We start from the raw sequence: 27,885 nt of genomic DNA, 5'->3' as shown, positions 1-27,885 counted from the left end.
TATATATATATATATATATATATATATATATATATATATATATATATATATATATATATATATATATATATATATATATATATATCCTTGCGGATGTCATGAAAACGTATCCCGTATTAAGGATCTTATTAAGCCTGGAGATGATGAAATTTTTTAGTAGATGGAAGGACAGATTTAGTTCCACTATTTCTCCTTAGGTGACAGCACCTTACTGATAGAAAAGAAAACAAATGTTTTGTCTTAGTAGATGGCAGGCCTAAGGGAGCATTCAATTACAACATACATGTGTTTGTTTCCACAATAAACAATACACAACTTCCAAGATCTATTTTGAGATCGCAAAAGTAAAAACTTAGTATTTGATCTCCGGTGAGTGTTGTCCACCTGAAGCAGTATAAAATCCCTTCAGAACATCAGAATTTCCCTTTTTCAGTCCAAATGTTCCACAATGCAAATAATTGTTTTTATTAGTAATTAAGAATGCTCTCCTCGCGCGCGCACAATAACGATGCCCTATATTTTACTGTCTGGACAGTCTTTTAAGAGTAAATAAAACATATATTATAGCACGCACATAGGAAAATGATACTTGGAATGCAAAGGGTTAATTAATACAACATAGACACGTGCACATCTCCTTCATTCTATATCCCTTTCCTTTTTAATACATTTGACCAAAGCAGTAAATGTATTAATAGCAATTGTATAACAGTTTCAGCAACGTAACATCTCCTTTCTCAGACACGTTATGCTTAACGTGTCTGGTAAATATGATGTTACATTTCTGATCCTGTTACAAATTGTTAGTAATAAATTCGGTACTTTGGTTAGTCTTGTACATGATGAATAATTCTTCTGTAATATCCTAGTTTTTAGCAAAAAGTACCGTCATGAAACGTAAGATTTACATGTTGCAGTAAACAGTTTTCTTAATTTGCTAAACACGCAGCTAACACATAATGTTCCTCTAGAAAGGGAAACCCATTCAACAGAACCGTACATTCTAGAGCTATTCTAAACAGAAATAGGATTTACTGTTAAGAAATTAAAGAAACACGTATCTCCAGGTAAATGAAATTCCCACAGAGTTAATTTTAGCTGGAGGGGGAAAATTGAGGAACCATACATAAATTCATTCTCCTAATCTGGAACAAGGAGAAATTACCACAAAAAATAACATTCAATCATTGTTCTAATTTACATGAAAGAGGTCAAAAGTATAATGAACCATTATTCTTTATTTGTTTTAGGAAATGACTAGAAAATTGCTGGTGCAGCTACATCAACATGCACAGGGTATTAAAAATCTGATTATATCTGTATTAGAGCAGATATCCCCGCTTATTTAAATACCCATGTTCAGAAGATTATTTCCTGAGGCTCAGGAAAATACACCAAAAAAGTTGACAGATCAATTTTTCTATAACGCAACAATGACAAAGATTGTAATTAACTATTTACAATTAACCTCGCTGACACAATAGCAAGAAATATCAAACTGAAATACGTACCATGTTCTGTTGATACTATGCAATGAAGCATACTTAAATATTCTCAGATATAACCCAAATACAATTTTTGGACGATTATAATTATTTATAACTTTTTAAAACCTAGATGCACCAGTAATCTTAACACTTTTCTTCATTCTTCTTGATAAAATATGTGGGGTAGTGTTTCATAACGTTCATGGATTAAAGCCAAACGGAATATGCCACTGACGTGGTCAGAGGGCGCCCGTCGTAGTCGTCCCGTGAACCCTCATGTGACGGTTAAGATTCCCTGACTGAGAAAATCTGAGCAGGCATAATTTACACTGATACGGCTTTTCTCCCGAATGAATACGTAAATGTTTGGTAAGAGTTGATGAATCAGAAAACGCTTTTTTACACATACGACAGCGATATGGTCTTTCTCCCGAGTGAGTGCGCATGTGCGTGGTAACGGAGGAACTCTGAGAGAATCGTCGGTCACAGATGGGACAACGAAACGGTTTTTCTCCGCTGTGCGTTCGCACATGGGCGGTAAGATTGGCTGCTTGACTAAAAGATTTTTGGCATTCTATACATCGATACGGCTTCTCACCCGAATGAGTGCGTAAATGCGTTTTTAACGTACTTGGCCGTGCATAAGTCTTTCCGCAGATACGACACAAGTTAGTCCTTTGTTCAGATTGTTCAGACACAGACGATGATGTGGAGGAAGACGATTTGGACGGAAAACCACTGCCACTGTTTCTTCGACGCACTACTTGAAAGCTTTTCACTGGTTTAAATGACGAAGGTCCTGTGTCCTGAGGTCGGAAATCCGCTGTGAAGGAGTAGGTAGTTCCACTGGGGTACGCAGCCTCTGGACTTAGCAAACTTTGGCTCTGAGGATACACAGGAGATGTGTTTGGTGGAGCCGGTGTCCACTGTATCTGTAACACAATAGAAAAAATATGTCATTACTTCGGTTGATTAACACGACTGTACGCAAAATTAGAGTAATACATGTAAATTTTAGCATGAACTGTAAACAACGATATTTCACTTCGTACTATTAGCCGCGGATTAATCGTCGTATATATCCAGTCATATCCGACACAAAATCTGCCACGTCTCTATTATTTATTTATTTAAAATTTCGATAGGTATCAAAATAATCGAAACGACTTGTAGGCCCTACTACTGCAACATGTAATATTTTTGAGTTGGTAGTATTAAACTTCTATGTATTGTGGCTCTCTTGTGTTGATGCTGTGTTGGGTGGTAATGCTAACCTGATGTCTTGTGTTGATGCTATGCTAGTGATGCCAACGTGTGAGAAAAATCACATTTTGTGGGATTTTTTGACGTTATATTTTCAGAAAGGGCAAAGGGCAACATATATGAGACTTTCATATATATATGATACCACATATGAAAGATTTCTTTGACGAATTGCTTAACACGCAGCCAAAAACTAATGTGCGTGGAGAAAGGGAAATAAACACCACAGAACCGTATATTCTAGAACCTAACCGAATAGAAGTAGAAATCGCTATAAAGAAATTAAAGAAACACAAATCTCTGGGTGTAGACGAAACTTCGGCTGAGTTAATTGTAGCTGGAGGCGACAAATTGTGGAACAAGATACACGAACTCATTCTCCTTATCTGGAATAAAGAAGAATTGCCATATGAGTGGAAAGAATCAATCATTGTTTCAATTCACAAGAAAGGCGTCAAAACTGACTAATAATTATCGAGGCATTTCTCTTTTGTCAACCCCCTATAAAATCCTGTCAAACATTCTATTAGCAAGATTGACCCCATACGCAGATGAAATTATTGGAGATTATCAGTGCAGATTTAGACGAAATCGATGAACTATCGACCAAATATTTACATTCGACAAATACTCGAAAACAGCTGGAAATACAATACCCCATTACATCAACTACTTATTGATTTTAGAAAGGTTTATGACTCGGTTAGGAGAGAAACATTGTATTTATACAACATTCTTACAGAATTTGGAATACCGGAAAAGCTAATTAGATTAATTAAGATACGTTTAAATGAATCCCAAAGTAAAGTTCGGGTAGGAAATTTTTTGTCCACGAGCTTTCACGTCGAGAATGGCCTGAAACAAGGAGATGCGTTGTCGCCATTATTATTCAACATTATTCTGGAATACTCTATAAGGAGAATCAAAGATAGCAACCAGGGCTAGGGTTAAATGGTGTTCACCAGGTTATGGCGTATGCTGATGATGTAAATTTAATAGGGGATGATAGGAGAACAATAGAAAGAAATGCAGAGGTCTTATTAAACGCTTACAGGGACATCGGTTTAGAAGTAAATGCAGAGAAAACTAGATACATGGAAGTTTGTCAGGATGGTAATATGGCAAATCATAGATGCGTTAAAATATCGAATAATACTTTTGAAAAAGTGGATACTTTCAAACATCTAGGATCAATATTAACAGACAAAAACCATATTCACGAAGAAATTAAATGTCGACTAAAAGCAGAGAATTCGTGTTATTATTCAGTTCAAAATCTCTTGTCGCGAATTCTGTAGGAACTTGAAGTTTCTACATAATTTATACGGTTTACCAAACATTATTAGGGTCATCAAGTCTAGGAGGTTCAGATGGGCAGGTCATGTAGCCAGGATGGAAGGAAGTGGGAACGCTTTCAGTCTTAACTTTAAGACCAACCGGAAAATGACCATTTGAAAGACCTAATCGCAGATGGGATATTAATATTAAGATGGATCTCGCAGAAATAGGAATACGATGTAGAAACTGGATCCAGTTGGCTAAGGATAGAAGTCAGTGGAGAGCTTTTGTGAACGCGGCATTGAACATCTGGGTTCCATAGGCCATAGAGTTAGTTAGTTAGTAACATATATGGAATCCACGTCAACAAAACTCTCCACGGGGGGAAAATAAGCATAATGAGTCATCTAAGCGCTAAATCGATGTTTACTATCAAATTCGAAATCTTTCTTTTGCAAAAATCATGCTAGTACGAATTGGTTTATGAAGTGAGTTAACCATATGCAGTGCTCAAAAATACAAACACCGAGGAACACAAATTGATACTCGGGTATTTGAGAAATGAAAAAGAAAACAAAGTAAATAAACAAATGGATGAAAAGGAGAATGTAAAATACCAAACGAGGAAAATGAACTTTCCAGACATGAATTAGTATGACGTGGGAAATTCAGAGACAAACTGGGACTTTTTGCCTCTTAATATGGGATTTTGTAACGTCCCTACTTGGCATCACTGTTAGTAGTATGGGAGGCGTTGTAGTATGGATTCATGTGTGCTATAAGCCATACATCGGTGGTACAACATAGGAGGCGTTTCTGCTTTTGAATGAGCCAGCCAGACCATTGTCCACTCTATTCAAGTGATTTGAGGAACATCAGAATGAACCGGAACACTTTTCTCTTTGACTTACTTAACCTCCTTTCTTGAGTATTGTTGAGCGGTTATGGGTTAATTTGAAATTACCAAGTCAGATATTCTCCATCACAACTGAGTGCTGCATTGCATGCAGAATGTTCAGCAATTCTCTGGAAACGATTCATGAGTTATACCTAGGTATACATAGCTGGGCACTTTCTCCAAACATCGCTCAACCTCAAGCTCAAGTTACAAACGGCTTTCACCCAGTGCTTAAAGCGAGCCAGTTATGCATCCGAAAGTTAGAAAATCGGCCGATATGGCATACCGGTAAAAATAACTGATTTAAATTGTAATTTGCGTGTAGAAGAAAATAGATTTTATACATATGAATAAGTGTGACGTTATTATTGAGTCAACAAATAATTATATTATCAAAGATTTCGTTGCTGCTGCTTCGAAAGTAAATAACAGTTCTTGTTATCCTATTCAATGGTAGAACTTGTGCTCTTGATCTTTTTCAACATTTGTGCGAGCAATTCCACCTTCCTCCCCTCAAAAAATTCTAACTACCGTACCGCCCGCCTAAAATATTTAACCTGGACCCGCCCCTGGCATTGACAGGACTCTTTTTTTAAATTCAAAATTATTCTTTTCGCATTGTCTGGACTTCTATGTTTACAATTATAAGATAATTAGTGTTAACAACGAGACGAGACGAAACCAGAAGAACCTTTTGAAAATGGAAATGAGATTGGAAAGAATCATTAAATACTAGATACTAGAGACGAGATGAGAGTGCCTACAAAGCCTATCATAGTTGGGAGTAAAACATTTATATATTAGTCCTCACTCACACTTTCTCCCTCTCTCTCTCTCTCTTTCTATAAATTTTTCATGTGAAAAATGTCAGGATTGAGATGCTCTTTAGGATTCTGTCAAAATTACTGCTCTAAGTGGTCATATTTGTTTCATACCGTCACTTCATTTGATATCACTTTAAGCACTGCTTTCACCTCACTCTCCCTCACCTTCCTCAACCTCACGGCCCCTCTCCAACCCCTTAACCTCATTCACTCTTACCTTCCCAGCCTCTCACCACCCCTCAACATCGCTCGCCCTTACATCCCCTCACTAACCCCTCAACCTCACGCATTGATTTTGAGGGTGAGTGAAGTTAAAGAGTATCCTCATGAAGGTGCCCACCTATGCTTACACCGTATATATGCTTAAATTCCGTAAATAGTGTAGGCTCTACTACATGCTAAAGGTGATCGAATACCGTATTAACCAGGTAATTATTATTTTGTTATGGTCCTTCCTTTTTGAAAATAGAATTTTTCAGCTAACCGTGGCAGTTTATAATGTAATGCCACACCCGTGTCAGTTGATTAAATATATTTGCAATATGTCAAACATAATTTTGAGGGAATAAGCAAAGATAAAAAATCTTAGTACAGTACCCAAAGTTTCAAGCTAAGTAGTTAAAAATACTCAGAAAAAATAAACCATTTAGTAATCTAAAAATGTCTCCTATGAAATGATTTTATAATTTAAAGAGAAAATCCTGCAAAAGTAAACAATACTGATAGTGTTGTGAAGTATCTATAAATCTACTGTATTTTAACGACGTTTGAATATCATAAGTTATGAAATAACGCATGGTAAGAAAATAGATATACACAATTTTTCAATTCACATGAATTGAAGCTCTTTTTTTTATTGTATACAGTACGAATATATTGAAATTTTAAGATTATTTCTTTCTCAACTTAGAAATCGATTGATATAAAACATTTTCTGAAAATACAAATATATTTAGAAAGCATTTTCATAGCGTAATATCTTATTAGTAGAATTATTTTAAATAACTTTTAAAACCCAAACTAGTACGCTGTTGGAATAAATACAATAATATTCAGGGTGAGAACAAACCTGGAAAACTATGAAATCTCAAGGAATTTGAGAAATCAGGGAAAACAAGACATTCTGCTAAGTCAAGGAATTTTGATTTGCTAAGAAAGCGATTTTAAAAACGTTTAAAAATGAAAATTTTAGGACATTTAAGATGTAGTTGAGTGCTTACTTTTTATTCAGCAATTTCGAACTTAGAAACTTATCTGTGTTTTCCAATAAAGATTTGTAATAAAATTATGTTCTGCAGCCGTACGTTAAAAAAAAAAAAAAAAAAAAAAACTTGTGTAGTGTAATATCATATTGGTGAATCATCCAAAAAATGTAGTTGGATCCACAAGGCAATTTTAAGCTCATTTTCGACGCACGCATGATTCGAACCTTTCTTTTCTTTTCTTTCGCTCTAATTTCTATTTTGTTGGAGTTTCCTATCCTGAATTAACCCTTTCAAGACCAAGGGACATATTTGTCCTATTTCTTTAAACTGTCATCAATAGTTTAAAATGTTTCAATTTTCATGGCTGGATGTAAAAGATTCAGGAATTACCGAAATGAACTTGAACATAAATTGATATAAATATAAGTTTCTTTAGGAGGAGAGTAGTGACTGGGCATCTTCTCGATACTCATGAATATTCATGAGTGTTGATATTTTTTATATTATAAGAGTTCTTAATGATATATTTCCTAATATCTTGTAGTTACATTTATGGTCGGTCTGCTATAGTATGACAGTTTGAATAATTGATGCTTTCTTCCTCCGCATATTAATGATCCACGTTGTATATGTAAATGACACATACATAAGAAGAAATATGATAATATATGCAGCTACGAATTATGAAGTGTACGGACATTTTATAGAGAAAGAGAATGTGACGTATAATGAATGAGTTCCGTTGTTAGAATGTTTAAGAAATGCTAATTTGACAAACAGACTATAAATTGCCTTTAGAAATAAAGCAGATCACACACTATAAGAAGTTAATATATTTTTGTTGAATTTATATGGATGACATCTCGCGTCGCTTTCTCAACATGGCTGCGGATGTTTGTTTGTCCTTGGAAGGGGGAAACTAAATTGAAAGAAGATTCTGGAATTTTCGAGTTTGCTCTCAAGGTTATTAGAGTAGAGTTATATAAATACCGATTCATTTGCATGATCAGTACATGTACGAACAAGAACGTATCAAGCGCAAGTATAGTGCTGGAACAAGAAAATCGACACGTAGAAGGCAGTGGAAGAGAAAATTATTGGTAAGTACTAACTTTTTAGTTTTCTTCTTTTATACTTGTTCATTTTCTATATCGGAAGTGACATTGTAAACAAAATACATGTAAAACAATTGTAATTGTCGGGACTATAAGGGGATGGAAGTGTTTGTTTTTACCGAGAATTGATTGCAGATTTTTCGACATTGAAAACCATATTATTCGGTATCGGTATTCTTTTATAGAATTATAAATTAACTAAGGTATAGTGTAATGTAATATGAAGGCTACAGGGAATCTAGATTGTTCATTGCACCAGAACTCGAACCAGGATTCTCCCACTTGGAAAACCGTACCCTAACCTTTTGCTTGCAGTGCGAACTTGTTACTTATATGTAACTATAAATGGTATAAACTTTACTGTATAAGAACAATCTTATATTAAACAGGAAGTCAGCAGACTCACCAGGAATCAAACGGGAGACTTTTACGTGGAAATTGTGTGCACTAAACATTTTGCTTAGCAAATTTTGTTACTTATATGTAAATCGTGTGAGATGTATAACAGGTATTTATAATGTATTTGTTAAGAAGAAACTTATATTAGACAGGGAGCCATGACGCTACCGGGAATCGAAGCAGGGATGGTTCACATGGGAAACTGTACGCTAATTTTTTATGCTCGCACCGTGGACTTTTTAGTTATATGTAATTATAAATTGGTATAAACTTTACTGTGTAAGAAAAAACTTATATTGAACAGGAAGTCAGTAGAATCCGCGCTGGGAAGCGAATTTGTGTCTCACACATGCAAAGCTATTGCGTTACATATATGGTTGGGAACATTAGTGCTACTTTGAATATTATATTTTTATGTTATTGTAATTTGAAAAGTCGTAATACGGTAAGTATCTAATTGTATTTTCTGTTTTTTTTTTCTTTTCTAGGTCGTGAAGCCAATAGAAATTGTTATAATCAATAGAAACACTGAAGAATAAAATCTATTTTTGTAAATTGTTTGCCGTTGAAATATAACGGTGTTTTTTAGGGTAAAGGAATTATAGATTGGTTTTAAAACATGGATTCACTAAAACCTTTGGACCTTAGTACAAGAGGTGAAAATGATTTTACAGAGTTTTCATCTTTGCCGAGACAGAGTTTTCAGCATTGCCGGAAGTGACCCCGCAATCTCCACCACTGGAAAAAGAAGTTACCCTGTCACATGATGTATTGTGCGCAGATAATGAAAAAGAATATCCCCCTAGTAGAGACCTGCACGGGCCGAATTTTTCGGCCCGAGCCCAATCCAGCCCGAATGTATCTAGGCCCGGCCCAGCCTTGGCTCGAAAAGTTTTGGAGATTTTCGGCCCGAGCCCGGCTCGGCCCGATAAGTTTTTTAAAATTCTTGGCCCAAACCAGGCCCGGGCCCGATAAAGTTTAAAAGTTTCATTTTGTAACATTTTTCACGGGCACACTTCTTCAATGTTTGCCTTTATTCTAATTATCGTTTAACGAAAACCAATAATTATTTAAAGAATTGCAATTAATCGGCCCTAGCACGGCCCGACCTGAAGAGAAATCAGTGTCGGCCCGCCCAAGCCCGACCTCGGTCCATGCAGGTCTCTACTCCTACACCTTCACCAACAGTGAGTAATTCCCCGGTGGAGAATTGGGAGTTGGAAGAATTTTTGAAGTTACCATGTGAATGTACTGTAGAACGAAAATCATTGGATTGTATAAAAGAGTGTATAATATAATGGAAACCAGACGATATATATATATATATATATATATATATATATATATATATATATATATATATATATATATATATATATATATCGTTCATGTGATCTATTCTGAATTTCGGCTTTACTTTTTCTTTGCAAATTCCATTTTTCTTCTCCCAGGATTTGTCCTATAAGTGTACAGTAGGTACTACATATGTCTTTCATTGCTTCTATATAATTATATATATAAAGGTAACCAAGAAAGTTCTGTCATTTTTCACCCACCACCTTCAACTATCGATATGTTATCTAAGATATACCTGGAAGATCAAAAATAATCCTCATCAGCCTAGACGACCTTCTGCCAACGTTCTGGAACGGCATGAATTCCATCGCGATAGAACTTGGTAGGGCGTGAAACGAATAAGGTATCAAACACATTTTGCACATCTACTAGTGATTTGAACTGATGTCCTCTAAGGTGATTGTCCAAGGAATAGAACAGGTGATAATCGGACGGTGCAATGTCCGGGGAGTGCGGCAGATATAATAGAGTTTCTCATCCAATGCGTAGAATGGTGTCCCGGATTCAGTTGCATTGATGCTCTGACTCTGGTAGCAGATCACGATACTGCGAGCAGTCCACCAAACACGCAGGAGAACCTTCTTCTGGTGCAGTGCTGGTTTCAGCTGTTTTGGAATCGGTTCATGGGACAAACCAATGATGACGGCGCCGTGGAGCTTCGTATAGGGCCCACTTCTCATCACATGTTAACACCTCGTCCAGAAATGGCTCCTTGCTCAGACAAGACATCAAAGAAACACAGGTGTCTACTCGCGTTGCCTTCTGGTCAGGAGTCAAATCATGTGAGATCCATCGACCCAACTTGTAGTACTTCCCAAGTTGATGGAGGTGCTTCTAAATGATTTCTCCACTCACATTGAATTGTAGTTCCTTTTCCTCACATATCTGGCCTCTGTTCGCCTCAATTGCTGCCTGAAGATCTTCATTTTGTGCATGTATATTTCTTCCGGCACGTGGTGCATCTTTGAGTGTTTCGTCACCGTCCTTAAGCTTGTTAAACCACCGCTGCACTGTCCACGTAGTCACGACACCCTCATTAAAGGCCTGGCATATCTTCCACCCCGCTGCAGAGGCGTTTGACGCCAGTTTGAACTCGTACAGCATACACGCCCTTATTACTCTGTGTGGAGGTCCGATGTTCATTCTGTCCTTACGCAAGTTCACGGTGTAATTGAACTGCCACAATCGGGTAATAGTTGGATATACCCATAGCAACAACTGACCTTCGCCTTATCTCAATTCACATTCAACTCACGGTGTGAGGGACAATTGAACAAAGACCTCCTCAAAAAGCGACAGAACTTTCTTGGTTGCTTTTATATATCCGTCTTTCAATGTTTGTAGAATAATGTACGTAGTTGCCAGTAGTCATTTCTTTCTTTTTCTTTAATCTTACATTTTTCCATAATCCTTGTATTTCTTAATATATATATATATATATATATATATATATATATATACATATATACATACATACATATATATATATATATATATATATATATATATATATATATATATATATATATATATATATATATATATATATATATATATATATATGCGTCTTCTTTCTGTTTCTGTCTCAAAGAATCCACCCTCCGGCCTGTCAGAAAGAAGTTAATCTCTCCGTAATTGGATTAAAAGTTTTTACAAGCTCATCCTCTTTCTTTCTTTCCTTTCAGAAATACAGCTGGCATTGCCTTCATTCGACTATATTGGCTCTTTGCTTTTGCTTTGGCACTCTTGCTCTTTCACTATTTCAGCAAATGTCCTTTTTCTTTCATCCTATGAAACATTTTGTATTTGTTGAATTCCTGTTTTTCCTCTCTGATAGTTAATCTATTTTTCAAGATCTTGTTCTTATATTTTACTTTCTTTTTACTTCTTTTTAAATTTTCTTCATTTTTGTAATCATTATGGATTACTAGATGAGCCAATTCGTGAGTTATTTTTCGATTTAATCTATTTTAGCTCTGCTAATTTATTTTTTACATCAAGAATGTTATTTAATGAACTTGAGTACATTTTTAACGATTATCAATTATAAATTAACTTCTGGAAATTTTATTTAATTAACTTAGAAATTAACAAAATTCTTATTGATAAATTTAGTCGTTTATTTTTATGGATTAATTAGAAGTCTGTTTATCAGGTCCATCAGGTGCATCAGGTCCCCGGTTCAATTCCACGCCGAATAAGTTTGTGGTGGACAACATCGTCCCTAGGTTTTCTCGGGATATTCCCGTTTTCTCTCACATTCTCATTCCATCATTATTTACTTGCCTTAACTGTCTCCCTTAACCTAACGGGTATAATCGTGGGACGTTGCACAGAAAGATTTCATTTTCATTTTTTTTGTTGCTTATAATCGTATATAAAAATTTAAAATTTAGTTAATGGTTAGTACAATGCATATTGTAAGGATCCCCACAACAGTACAAGAGCACATGGCAACACAACATGTGCTATTGATTATAAACATAAGAGCAGAAAACCGACACGAAAGACACCGAGGATCGCCGAAAGAAGACGGACCTCACGGAAGGACCCGAAGAGGACAGATAAAAGGCAGACCACCGAGGGACCCAGCATCAGTCGTCCAACTGATCAAATCATCTACACCGCCCTGAGGTCGCACTGGACTAGGGGTACACCTATCCTTACCCGAGGTCGCACTGGACTAGGGGTCCTTTCTACAACCAAGCCTCGCGAAGCTGCCTTGAGCTGAGGGGGCTATCCTTCAAGACTCGCCAGAACTGGCAGGTGCCTTGGAGACTGCCTTGAGAGAAGGGGCACCGTGCAAACACCTACTTCCTTTCATCTGGATACCATATAACGAGATAGACACTATTTACTCTTTGTAATCAAAGATGTTTTGTATTTTACAAATTTTTATAATAAATTGGTGAAGGGGATAAATCTCGGTCCATTATTGGCTCTACCAAAATCATTACATGGTGATAGGCACCGGAGTTTGTACGGGACGCTCTTTTTATTAACTTTTTAACAGGCACAAGGTCAGTATCAAAATTTATCTAAATTTTGCTATCAATATTCAACTAAAATTTATATAAACTCCCTTTTTTTATTACTTTCCTTAAATGCGATTTATGCCGGAAACTACATCAGGTAAACAAACATACAGATCGGAAGAAAATAACACAAATATGACAGAGAGTGCATCTAATATATCCTTTAACATACCACCTTTAACGAAGTATGCGGGACACGTGCACGAGGACCTGGACAGGTTTTTCATGCTATTCGACCATATGGCAACTATGCAATCATGGTCACCGGCTAAGAAGAAGGAAATTCTACCAATATATTTGCAAGACACAGCACTAGATCTCGTGTTACAACTTAAAAACCAAAATCAATTTGATAGGATGTCTTATGATGATTTAAAATCTAAGTAGTATTATGTAGGCCAAAGGTCCCATCGTATAAAGCAGAACAGGAATTGTTCGAGGTTCAACAGGGAATTGATGAGTCCATAGACTCATACTTTTTACGTAAGCTTCGACAAATAAGGCAGTTAATACCGGAAGCGACTGAAGAACAAACGATTTATCATTTATCCTTGGGATTGCAGAGGGATTTCCTTAATAAGATAGCATTAGAAAGGTTTGCAACGGTAGAAGCGCTACAGACTTATTAAACACTTTGGAGCCGCTAATGACCTTTTGAGGAAAAGAGAGCATGCAGAGCTATCACAAAAACTGCACATGTTATACGGCCAGAATCAGATACCTAACCCGGAAAATAAATCCTATGGCTTACAAAAAGCGAACCAAAGACAATGTATTCTGGACAACAGCTATATCACCATACCTATCCTGTGTAAATGCAACCTGTTACACAACCGATGAACAGCTATATACTTACATATCAACAACAAATTAATCCTTCCATAGCGATTTCTCAACCCAACCCTCAAGAATTTCAAACCTCACACCAGGAGCAAAATCCTCCACAAAATGACCTCTCTACCTTGGCCAATAAAATGGCAGAATTGTCGCTGGTGATAGCCCAGACGAGTTACAGAAACCAACCGAAGCATAAAAACCAGGGAAACAGAAGGAGAAATAACAATAATAACGGGAAGAAAAAGCGGGAACCAGCCTAGAACAATCAGCAGGCTACACCGACGGAAGATCAAATTTTGGTGTGCGCGATATGCCGGAAGCGAGGGCATGGCGCATCTATTTGTTACAAGCGTCAAAAAATGCATAAGGCAGCCCCTTGACAAAGGGGCCGCCAGTCATCACTCAGAACAGGGAGACCAAAGAGAAACTGGCAAAAATTCCTGTAATAAAAGAACAATCAGGACAATTGGCAGAAAGACGGGAAAACATTGCATTAGATGACGAAAGTAACAGGTCGCATTTAACAATTAAAACTAAATCAGGCCCTCAGAATGCGATAATTGACACAGGAAGTACAGGCCCTCTGGCCAGCCGAAGCCGTAACTCCTGGGACAAGTCTAATTCCGTTCCAGACTATAGTAAAAGCAATATCGGGAAATAATACTTGTTTGAACCAAATAGCATTGATAAAATTTAAAATAAGTCAAACAACATTTACTCATTACTTTAAAGTAATTGACAAGACAATGCCAGTAATTATAGGAATCGACTCCACATATCCTTACCATTAGAAAGACTCAATTCACCAGTGCCTACTATCCAGATAGAATCTAAACCAATACAACCTATACATACAAAGTGCGACGTCAATATCAACACCGACTTTAATGACCAACAAGATCGACCGATGCCCACAATCAGTGAACTTGTATATATTTATTAATCACAGTGATATCACTTCTGCCCACTTTGAGGGAAATGATAAACTGCTTAGATCCTGCTTAGCTGGGACAGAACTAAAAGTGTTATTACCATTATATGTATATTTCGCAACAAGTGTTCTTATAGTGATTTTTTTCAATATTTTATAGTGTTTATAGCGCTTTCTAGTGTCTAAACAATATCTCAAGTGTCTTAGTGTTGTGGTGCAGTTACCTTTCGCTAATAACAATTATGTGCTTTTCTCCAAAATAATCTTCCACATTATTTGTTTTCAGTGTAGGGGTGTAAGGATCCCCATAACAGGACAAGAGCACATGGAACACAATATGGCTATTGATTATAAACATAAGAGCAGAAGAAAAACCGACACGAAAGGCACACAGGGTTGCCGAAAGAAGACGGACCTCACGGAAGGACCCGAAAAGGACAGATAAAAGGCAGACCACCGAAGGACCCAGCATCAGTCGTCCAACTGATCAAATCACCTACACCGCCCTGAGGTCGCACTGGACTAGGGGTCCTTTCTACAACCAAGCCTCGCGAAGCTGCCTTGAGCTGAGGAAGCTATATTTCAAGACTCACCAGAATCGGCAGGTGCCTTGGAGACTGCCTTGAGAGAAGGGGCACCGTGCAATCACCTACTTCCTTTCATCTGGATATATCGAGATAGACACTATTTACTCTTTGTAATCAAAGACGTTTTGTATTTTACAAATTTTTATAATAAATTGGTGAAGGGGATAAATCTCGGTCCATTATTGGCTCTACCAAAATTATTACAATATTAATACATTTTGAAAACCCAGGGTAAGCTTGAAGTTGTTTAACCCTTAAGAATTATTCCATAAAGAATAATCTAAACAAATTCAATTATTATTGTTATTACTGGGATTCGTACGCATCCCGGACACCTACGATATAAATGTACACTGTTGAAAGTGCAGACTGCAGATCCTGTGTCGCTTCTTTTGGAACAACTTCCAGACATCTGTCCGTAATGTCGTCAAGAAACCAAGAATTTGAAACTACACAGTGCTCGAATTGATGCTTCGTTCCTAGGACAAATACACATTTTTTAAACTTATTTTTACAGAAATATTAATTTCCAAACCATATTGCACCCAAATGCAATTCCAAACTTGTTCGTTTTATTTATTTATTCTTGATTTATAAACTGGGCACTACTCTTCGTGTGCCATTTCAATGAAAAACAAAGGAACATGACAATTTCTTAGCAAAGACTATGAAATAACTAAAACTTATGAACCCCTTTCAAGAGTTTGAAACGCTTCTGATTAAACAAATACAAACAAAACAAAAAAATAAGTAATATATAAAATAATATAAATAAAGTAAAAATAATAAAACGATCGAATTGTTTATGAAATACTTACATGGGAGATATTCAATATTAGATAACATCTTGTGGTAATTTGATTTTGGTTAACATTTAATCTGAGAAGGCCTGGTAGGAGCTACTACTACAGAGTCCAAAGAATACTTTAATAATACTTCAAGTGTTCCTATGCTGCCATTTCTTGCAAATAGATGTGATTTTCAGCTCACGGGTTCTAATTTAATCTTAATTATGACCTGCTTTGAGTCTACATGTGAACTGCAAGAAGTGTATATACAACCTTAAAGAAGTTTTCATTATGGTGAGTCATAAAATGGAGGAAGACATTCAGCCTGGCCAAAACACTTAATTGTACCAGAACTCTTATGGATGGTAAGCGAAGATACAAAACTTAGCAGTGAGACGCTAGCATACAAGACCTAACGGTACCACTAAATGATATTTATGTGTATGTGAACATTAGTGATAAAATAGAGTTTTAATTAGATTTAAACATTAGAAGTAGTCTGGGATAATACTAAGAAACAAGCATTAATATGTGCTACCATTTTTCAAGCAGTTTGTTTATTTATTTCACGAAGAATGGGAAGACTGCCCTCCCTACTAAAAAAGAAGCAAATTTTCGAATATGTTCTGTTACATTAAAAATAAATAAGATATAGTACCACAAGAAATACCGTATTATAAACACTAATCAGAAGCCATACCGGTACTAGAAACAAACACATACTTTTCTAGGACGCAACAATACTACTCGATAAAGAACAAGACGGACATCACAGCAATAAGCAAAGATAAGGGAGAGGTACATCTAATAGACATCACAATACCAAGCACAACAAACCTTCAGAAAGCACATAGACAAAATATAGAAAAATACAAACAGCTAGCCCAAAACATAAAAGAACAATGGAGCACTAAAAATGTAAAAGTAATACCAGTAATAATATCGGATACTGGAATAGTCGACAAGACATTGAAAAATACGCTTGAAACAATTGGAATTAAAGAAAAGTCATAAAGAAAACTTTTAGACATGCAAAATTGTAGGAAACTTCCTGCAAACTATACAAAAACAAAGAGGAAAAGTAATATACTTGGGTGACACATATATTACTATATAGCTTGCTCATATAACAAATATAGATAATAATAATAATAATAATAATAATAATAATAATAATAATAATAATAATAATAATAATAATAATAATAATAATAATAATAATAATAAACACCTCATACAATTGAGTTGTTCCTTGTTCAAATATTTAAATTAAGTTTTAGATTCCTGATTGAAAGGTTTCAACTTCGAATTCTATTTAGGAAATACACTATTGAAATATTATTTTATATTTAATTGAAATATAATGTCCCGTTTTTTTTTAACCACAGAAAACGTTGATTCACACGAGATAGTTATATTGTGTACGAACACTTTGAAACTAGATTGGAATCAGTGTTTTCTGATGGAACCTTTAGAACACTTCTCTTTTCAGAGAATAGTTGACCAGATAGATATAAAAGGCTATGGAAGATGATATATTCTTTGAAAACTGTTTCATCTTTACATGCGAAAGAGAAGTACAATTAATGCAGAATTTTACTGTATTCTTATTTGACCGTATCACTGTGATAATTGCTTAACAAACACCAACCTCGAAACCTTCTAAACTGACCATTGCTGCACATGATATTGAATGACGACGTATTGCTTGGTCAATGAAGCAAGTTTTAAAAGAACTGACCAGGAATTACTTCCCAAGCAAACTTACTCGCTTGATTTAATTACGAGTGACTAAGTTTATAGACCAATGGATAGAAAGGACTCCGTAAAAATTCTTTGAAGATGTTCTAAAAAGTCAAATTTTGAGTTGAGAGAAATGGTTGCTGTCAAATGAAAATTACATCTTTTAAGAAAATTATTGAAATTTAAAATTTAAAATACAATTCCGACAACTTTGGAAACATTCTTCCTATGTTTTAATGGCATTTTGATAGAAATCTAAAATTGACCAAATATTTTTAATCCACATCTTGTGAAAGCAATTTTAAAACAATTTACAATAATTAGATTTTCATTATTATTATTATTATTATTATTATTATTATTATTATTATTATTATTATTATTTGCAGTGATTTACAGTGAAACCTGTCAATGTTGGCTACCATCGTTCCATTGAAAAGTGGCCAACTTAGACAGGTGGCTAACTTACAGAAAATTAATGTGATTGGTGTATTTTTAGAATAGGATTCCTAGTATTACTTGATTGTAAAATTTAATAAGCAATGGTACGACAGCTACTATTAAATAATGTACTGTACATCCTTTATTCTTTTTGGCACATGTGCCCATTCTAATTTTGTAGTTCTTGTGTAATATCGTCTACCTCTTGTTAATGAGCTACAAGTGTTTCCTTCGGAGCAAAAGATGTTTTGAGAAAATCTTAAGGGAATTCATATCTCAAAATCTCCGCCATCTTTCGACAAACCGTCAGGTGCCAATAGTTGACGATTGAGATGGTTAGCTTTAACCTTGAGAATTTTCCGGAATTACTAAAGCTTCCCACTGATGATAGGAGCCGATATAGCTAATGGTTTTACCAAAATAGACATGGTAAACAAATACATACAACCATTTCCTGAATTCCTGTACGTGCTTTTTCTTATTCACATCTTCCTTCACCACCCCTTGGCCATTAAACTCCAAGAACAAATCGTGGGAATCCTTGCCTCTCTGTCTCCAGTGACAAATACAGAATATCTGCCTCTCATATGGAAATACGAAAGAGTTAAGAAAAATAACAAAACAGTATTTTGCATGGCCTAGATACACAGGTAAATTTATCATTACCATCGTAGGGTAAACATTTTTTTTTTCAATGCGGCCAAGTTCCAAGATAGACAGATGGCCAACTTACAGAGTAATAAGTAACGAATGTCTTATGGGAAATGCAGGTTCAAGACAAACCAGGCCAAGATAAGCAGCGACCAACTTAGAGAGGGGCCAAGTTGACTGGTTTTACTGCAGTATAATCATAATTGAATAATTTAGGGTGAAAAAGAGCGCAATCCCATTTTCATACAATTCTCAGGAGGTTTTGAAAGTTGAAACTCAAAGCATTTTGCATATCAAATGTACTTGAATCTAGACATGACTAGAGTTGATCCGTTTTCCCCTGAACTCTACGATTGTTCCATCGAAGGGTAAGAGACGACGGATTGCTTACCTGAGGGCAGTTCACTTGATGTTGGAAGTTGTCCGACATGTTGTATCCGCCTGTCATGTTGTAGCCCATGGCAGGAACTCCCATTGTCATGTTCATGGATACGTTTACACTCATGCTGGGGAACATGTTATGCTGTGGCTGTGCCGAGGGGAAAGCCTGGTCTTGGTAGTATTGGGAACCATACCCTCCTGTTGGTGACATCACCTACAACAGTAAATAATACATTATTATATTATACTACTAGCATCAAATACCCGCTTCGCTGGGTTAAATTAAAAAAAAAAACAGTAATATTTTCCGTTAGTCAGTCACTTTTTACTATTGCTAAAGCTCTTTTTGATATCGGTCATTTTCGATGATTTTTATATATTCCCTCCCCTCCCATTGTTGCGAGGCACGGCATCGGACATGTCATTGTTCATTTCAGCTACCCTGAAAACTATGAATTCGAAACAAATTTTACATTTCGATCATTTTCATATATTACCCTTATCCCCTAAGTTGCGGAATTGAATTTTGATTTAAACGTCATCAGAAATATCACTGTTTATCTTAGCGACCCCGAAAACTGGATTCTACATTAATATCGGTCATTTTCGATCATTCTACATTAATATCGGTCATGTCTCTTCCCTTCCCCCAACTTTAAATTACACTGTGAAAGTGATATGGCAAAACCCATCACAGGTTTAAACTTCATCTAGGTTATAAATTTGATCCAGATTGATCGTTTGGTTAAAGAGTTATTAAGTTTTATTTACTTTTAACTCCTTCCTCCCCCACTCCTAAGTTCTATCGTCAAAGTGAATAGATAAATACCATCCCAAACCCGAATCTCATCCATGTTGAAAATTTGATCGAGATTAGTCGAGTGGTTTAAGAGCGATGAAGTCATAGAGACAGCCACTTTCATTTTTATTTTTTACATGCATTTCCACCTCCCCCTCCCCTACGTTGCATCGTCAAAATTAAATGACAAAAATTATTCCAACCCCAAACGTTATCTATATTGAAAATTTGATCAAGATGGTTGGGTGGTTCAAGAGTTGTTTTATTTATTTTTATATGTCTCCCCTCCCCTCCCCTCCCCTAAGTTATACCGTCAAAGTAAAAATTTAAAAAAAATATAGGCCCGAACCTCACCTATGTTGAAAATTTGATCGAGATCGGTCGGGTGGTTCAAAAGTTATTAGGTTTTATTTATTTTTTAAATCTCTCCCCTCTCCTCTCCCTCCCCTAAGTTCTACCGCAATAGTGATATGATAAAAACCACCCCAGGCCCGAACCTCATCCACGTTAAAAATTTCTTTAAGATCGGTCGAGTGGTTTAAGCGTGATGAAGTCACAAAGACAGTCACTTTTATTTTTATTTTTTAACATATATCTTCCCACTCCCCCTCCCCTTAGTTGCACCGTAAAGGTGAAATGACGAAAAGATCCCAGGCCCGAACGTTATCTATGTTGAAAGTTTGATCGAGGTCGGTCGTTTGGTTCAAGAATTACTAGGTTTTATTTATTTTTTATAATTCCCCATCCTTCCCCTCCCCGAAGTACCACCGTCAAAGTGATTAGCTAAAAACACTTCCAGGCCAGAACTGCATTTACGTGAGAAATTTGAGCGAGATCGGTTGGGCGATTCAAGAGATTAAGAGTCACAAATATAGTCACTTTCAATTTTATAATATAGATAGAAGATATGACATTCAGATCACATGGGAAGTGAAAGCTTTTTTTTTTTTTTTTTTTTTTTTTTTACATCATAAGAGTTATTTCCAATATCTATACATGAATCCTTTAAACTATGTCAAGGACTTTAGATACAGACCTTTTAAAGATGAAATATGTCCAAAATGACCAAAAAGGTGAACTTCATGCCTTTGTTCTTTACAATGTAAGAGTTATTTGCAATATCTAGACACGAATCTTTTAAACTATGGCAGAGGTTTCAGATACAGACCTTGTCATTCTGGACATACAGATGAAATATGTCCAAAATAACAAAAAAAAAGAAAGTGTACTTGATTCTCTTGTTCATTGAATGCGCACAAGAGAAAAAAGGGAGCGCGTCATACACAGAGCAAATCAAAATAATGGACCCTATTCCAGGATTTTATTTTGTGAAATCTAATAAACATATATTATTTTGAGACAAGTGCTAAGAGAGGTAAACTGTCCAAGTTTTCTTCAAACATATCACCTCGCGTAGCACGACACACATCAAGCCGATGGTCATATCTCTCGCCAAATCTTTTGTAGCATGTTCAGGGCAATATCAGGAATTCATTTCATGCTCGCTGCTGACTCGTAGTGGTAGAAAATGGAAACACTGTGTGGAAACTAAACTTTGAAAGCGCATGTCTCACATGTTTTTATTAGACTTCGCGGAATAAATTTCTTTAATCGGGTTTATCATTTTGACTCGCTCTGTATATGTATACACCTATGTATATACATGGTGGACCAAAAGTAAAAATACACCCCTGCATTTTTCAAGTATAACATTCTAGTTTATGGGTTTATTTGCTTCGGCTGTTCCGCGCTTAAGGTATAAGTAAAAAGACGTTAAGAACAAGTAATAATGAAGCTAGATCTACCTGTTTGATAACAATAAGAAATGATATGAAATATAGTGAGCAGGTCAATACGGGACTGTATACCTACTTTTGGGCCACCCTGTATAATGCAAGGATCAGAATGAGTGACTGAAGCATCTAGGAAAACTATTTGGTTTTAGGTTAGTCAATAGTACAGGACAACTTTTATTTATGATACAATTTCTTTTCTGTGGGAATGTATTATATGAGCGTTCTTCGCAGCAGCGTGTGGAAGATTAACCCTAGAACGCACAGCATATATATCTTTTCAGTTATTAATAATTACTCCCTCATATATTGAATTATTACGTTAGCTTGAGGAATCTATTCAAGATAAATTTTTTAACTTTTATTTGTCATTTATTCAAAATATTAACATAGATACGCGCAAAAATGCATTAATTAGTTTAGATACTAACATTTTTTGTGATATTAGAGTAAAAAGTAGGAAAAAATTGCAAAGATAATATTTATGTGTTATAAAGGAGATACATACATAAGATATCCTTTTTATAGATAGTCATTTACATTTATGCTGATATATGTTGTGGCCATACTTGGACATTTAGACTGTTAAGAGAGAATAAGTGAAAAGATAATCTTAGAAGGATGTGTTTTTGGAATTACGGCTAATAAATGATAAGTATTAAATAAATTCAGTGTTTTAACCGAGGAAAAATAATTTAATTTCCTGGACTAATTATCGTAGAAAGTTTTGGTGTTAAATAAAGTAAGTTTAATTGAACTGAAGCAGCAATTCTATATATATAAAAGAGAACGTACAAAATCCTTTGTCCGCTCATCACGCTAATACGGCTGAACCAAAGTAGTAGTGGCCCCGTTATGGCTCGCCGAGTCAGCAAAAATTTTTGTGACGTCATAGGTCAAAGGTCAATGACCTTGGCCCGGGGTCAATGACCTAGGGGTACCTAGGACCACCCCCTCTAAATTTTGACAGGGGTACCTTGGTCCACCCCCTAAATTTTGGCAGGGGTACATAGGACCACCCCCCTTAAATTTTGGAAATTGCCAAATCTAAAAATTTGGTGTGGTACCCTAGGACCATAGTATGTACCTCTATCAGTATTGGGGGTCTATGTCGTTCCCTTTCATGGGTAAAAAATTGCCAAAATTCAAATTTCGGGGGTTTTTGACCTAATTTATCCTCTTTGATGAGGTGTTATTACCCTATATGGTTATATGGACGTATACAGGGGTCCATTACCTTTCATAAGACATGGGTATATTAATGCACCCCTTGAAAAATTTGGGAGGGGTACCTTGGCCCACCACTTTAATTTTGGAAATTGACCAATTTAAACATTGGGTATTATAGTACAGGACCCTAATATATATTATGATAAATTTGGGTAGTCCACCTCATTTCCTTCTAGGGGTACAAAATTGCCAAAAATATAAACGTAAGCAATACGTTATACCACGTGTTTGGTTTTTGGCTCAATTTATCCCCTTTGATGAGGTGTTATTACCTTATATGGTTATATGGTCATGTATAGGGGTCCATTACCTTTCATAAGATATGGGTATATTTGTGCACCCCTTGAAAAATTTGGGAGGGGCACCTTGGCCCACCCCTTAAATTTTGGAAATTGACCAATTTAAACATTTGGTATTATAGTACTGCACCCTAACATGTATTATGATAAATTTGGGTGGTCCACCTCGTTTCCTTCTAGGGGTACAAAATTGCCAAAATATAAACGTAAGCAATACGTTATACCGTGTGTTTGGTTTTTGGTCGATTTTATCCCCTTTGATGAGGTGTTATTATCCTATTTAGTTATATGGTCATGTATAGGGGTCCATTACCTTTCATAAGATATGGGTATATTTGTGCACTCCTTTAAAAATTTGGGAGGGATACCTTGGCCCACCCCTTAAATTTTGGAAATTGCCCAATTTAAACATTTGGTATTATAGTACAAGACCCTAATATGTATTATGATAAATTTGGGTGGTCCACCTCGTTCCCTTTTAGGGGTACAAAATTGACAAATTATAAACGTAAGCATTACGTTGTACCACGTGTTTGGTTTTTGACCTAATTTATTCCTTTGGATGAGGTCCTATTACCTTATATGGTAATGTATAGGTGTTCATTCCCTATCATAAGACAAAGGTACATTGATACACCCCGGGAGGGGATTCGGTATCATAGTACATGACTCAACATGTATCATGATAAATTTGGGTGGTCCACATCGTTCTCTTTTAGGGGTACAAAATTGGTAAAATATAAACATAAGCAATATGTTGTACCATGTGTTTGGTTTTTGGCCCAATTTCTCCCCTTTGATGAGGTTTTATTACCTTATATGGTTATATGGTCATGTATATAGGTTCATTTCCTATCGTAAAATATGGGTACATTGATGCATCCTTTAAAAATTTGGGAGGGGTATTTTGGCTCATCCACTCGGTTTTAGAAATCTTATATATAAAAGAGAACGTACAAAATCCTTTGTTCCCTCATCACGCTAATACGGCTGAACCAATTTCTTTTATTTTTGGGGGGTTATTAGGATTTGGACCCTAGATGGTTTTTATCATATCACTTTAATTTTTAATTACCAGTGTCTTGAGATAATTGACCATTCAAGTGTCCATAACGTACAAATCCTTTGTTAGTTATTCATCATAGGTATAAAAATAAACGTATTTATATGCAACCCGCATGACCGTGTCACTCGGCGGGTTAACATAAATGACAGGCGATATACAGCGGAAAATAGCTTGAATCTTCTGTTTAAAATTTTTTAATTGATTTGCTTATTTTTACAGACACTTTTACAATATGCCAGCACCGGGATGACCGCAGCGAAGCGGGGCGGGTTAACATAAATGACAGGCGATATAATGTTAAGATTTACTGCAACCTTCTATGGTTTTTATCATATCACTTGAAAGCGAAAAAGTAAAAATTATCTAAGTAACAAAGTTTATTGCGTTCCGGGGTGACCGCAGCGAAGCGGGGTGAACGCTGCTAGTTGTTTAATATAAGCATTTGGTATCATAGTACAGGTCTCCAATATGTACCACTATAAATTTGGATGGTCCACATCGTTCCCTTTTCATAGGTAAAGAACTACCAAAAATCAAATTTCGGAGGTTATTGACCCCTATTTAGCATGTTATATGGGTATGTACAGAGGTTTATTACCTTTATATGTTTATGTTCCCTTTTATACCAGCAAGGTATAAAAGAATATATTTTTACCAGCAAGATATTTACCCATGGAAGCATCAAAACAAGAAGAACTGTTACGTTTCTTAAATACTGGATCTGTATCTTTATGTTATAAAAGACTCTTGGGTCGAAGTCATCAATTTAAATTTAGTACACAGCCAGATTCGTCAGCAATTGTGATGAAATCATGAATTCAAACGTCAGCACAATAGACATAGTTGTATGAATTTGGTTGGTCGGCATGATGTCAGCAACTGTGATGAAATCATGAATTCAAACGTCAGCACATTCCTTACCAATGACGTCAGCAATAACTATAAACCAGCAAATACAGTGTCAGCTCATGAAATCATTTGAGCAAATCCTTTTCAGGAGGAAAGATGTGTACTTCTAACGATAAAGAGTTCATCTTCGCAAGCTATTATCCAATAAATATATTTCAAACAAAACATGTGATGATTGGTATCAGTGCTAGAACATTTAAACCAGTAATTCGATTGGGCAAAGCAGAATAATTTGGTGTACAACTGACCTGTGAAGAATGGCAAATATTATGTTCACGAATCGACCAAATGAACGATTATTTTCATGATGAGCTAAATGTGACCATAGTCAAATCATTAGGCTCAAATCATGAAGTGGTGCTGCGTACAGTCCTCGAAGAGAAGATGGTGCTGTTACGTAAAAAGAGTACATTCCATGTCCCTCGCAACATGGTGTATCTAACACAAACGGAATGGAACAAATTCATCAGCGTATTTCAGTGTGCGAAACATGCAGTGGAAGTGTGCAACAAAACTAGTATATTCCTGAAAAAGTACTATTTTGAAAAATGTGTTATGCATATTGTACAACACGTATCTAGATATTGTGATGGTTGTTCGTGGGTGCATACCTGTATTGATAAACAGTTTATTTGTGATCAAATGGACATTGAGTTTCCACGAATTGATATTGCAATAGACCTTAAAAGACTTCAATTGGAATTAAAATTATATGCTAAAGACAAACTAGTGCAAGAAATTCAAAATACATTGTATCGACAATATCCAGAACCACTATCTGGTATGGATGTATGTGGAGTGTAATAAAATGATCCATTTCAATGAATTGTGTTTTTTCATTTCAAGTACAACCTCAGGTTCTGACGTGTACTATTGCACCACAATGTTGTCAAAGATTTTTTTCTAAACAGTTCCAGTTCTTTACTAATAAGTGCACAAACTTTTAAAAATGTCAAACCAAACTTTGAAACAAAAATTAGAACAAAAATCTTTGAAACAAAATTTTGAAACGAAAAAAAATTCAAACAAAAAATTTCAAACGAAAAAATTTTGAAACAAAAAATTTCAAACAAAAAATTTTAAACAAAATTTTCGAACAAAAATTTTCAAACAAAAAATTTCAAACGAAAAAAATTTGGAAACGAAAAAATTTTAAAAAATTTCAAACGAAAAATTTTTAAACAAAAAATTTTTGAAACAAAAGTTGTCAAAAAAATGTCAAACAAAATTTTGAAACAAAAAAAAAATTCAAACAAAAATTTGAAAGCAAGAATTTTCAAACAAAAAGTTTCAAACAAAAAATTTCAAACTAAAAATTTTACGTTTCACGGTTAACCGTCAAACTTTATCCGGTTTTTAACTATTCGATTAACAAATAAACGGTTTTGATCATATTTATCAGTGAGTGCAAAATGTTGAACGAAACTAAGATTTTTCAATGTTAAACAAAACTTAAAACTGAATACAGCAAAGATTTGAAAATCAGCAACCAATCAGATTGCACGAAAGATAGTGATCAACCAATCAGATTGCAGGAAAGATAGTGATCATCCAATCAAATTGCATTAACAATAACTTTGCTAGTGTCAGATTACATCACCTTATGATTAAATTTTAAACTGTTGTAGCATGTATTGCCTTTCGTCTATGAGTCATAAGATTCAATAAGGTTAGCTATCAGATTTCTAAAGCTCAAGGTCAAATCAATCACCACCAATGATCTTAGACTATGAGCTGTGACTAAAGTTCAATGTATTGTTTCAAATTTCGCACCTTATGTTAAAATTCTGTTTATCACCATTCCCAAATTTAAAGAATACTTCTCTTGATATACCTAAGTCTTAGAGTTAATCATATCATTATATGTTCAATAAGGTCAATAATGTCCGTCAATTGTTTACCTGAGTAGAACCAACTGTTTTCTAGAAGTGTGTGTGTACTCAAACTTAAGAAGTACCACAACAAAGGAAATGAATCCCTGTACACTACCTCATCAAGGACAATCACGTGGTACAACGTCTTGCTTACGTTTATATTTGGCGGGAATAATCAAAACCAATGACGCATTATCAAATTATCCTACAAAGTTTCAATGTACCAATGTCCTGGACTCCTAATCCCATCATAGGTCAATAACCGATCACGTGATCATAATGATTTACCCAATGAATGAGATACTATCCAATTTTAAGAACAATTACCAATTATTGATACGACAATAAGAAATGTACCCCTTCCAAAATTTAAGATTGGTACACAAATACACCTGTGTCTTATGAAAAAAGTAATAAATCCTGTACTTATTCAATAATAAAGCCGGTCAATAACATTTAAATTTTGAATATTTGGCCATAAGAGGAACATCAACATCTACAATGGGTCGTAGAAAACGTTTACCGAATTTTGTTATTTGATAATTCCCAAATTTAAAAGGGAACATAAACATATAAAGGTAATAAACCTCTGTACATACCCATATAACATGCTAAATAGGGGTCAATAACCTCCGAAATTTGATTTTTGGTAGTTCTTTACCTATGAAAAGGGAACGATGTGGACCATCCAAATTT

General features: G+C 35.4%; 1 protein-coding gene across 1 annotated transcript in view; it reads right to left on the bottom strand.

Moving 5' to 3' along the window:
- Positions 1-421: 421 nt before the first annotated feature.
- Positions 422-27,885, bottom strand: part of LOC145665862 (uncharacterized) — an 87,449-nt gene continuing 59,985 nt past the window's right edge. The window contains exons 4-5 of the mRNA XM_081732976.1: positions 19,230-19,433; positions 422-2,419 (exon numbers count right to left, since the gene is read on the bottom strand). Of these exons, the coding sequence (XP_081589102.1) occupies positions 1,727-2,419; positions 19,230-19,433 (897 nt within the window). The 3' untranslated portion in view covers positions 422-1,726. The remainder of the gene's footprint in view (positions 2,420-19,229; positions 19,434-27,885) is intronic.

Source organism: Thermobia domestica, chromosome 12, assembly GCF_964235325.1.
Source record: "Thermobia domestica chromosome 12, izTheDome1.hap1.1, whole genome shotgun sequence".
NCBI lineage: Eukaryota > Metazoa > Arthropoda > Insecta > Zygentoma > Lepismatidae > Thermobia > Thermobia domestica.
Note: the sequence above shows the minus strand (reverse complement) of the source record. Positions and strands in the feature narration are given on the sequence as shown.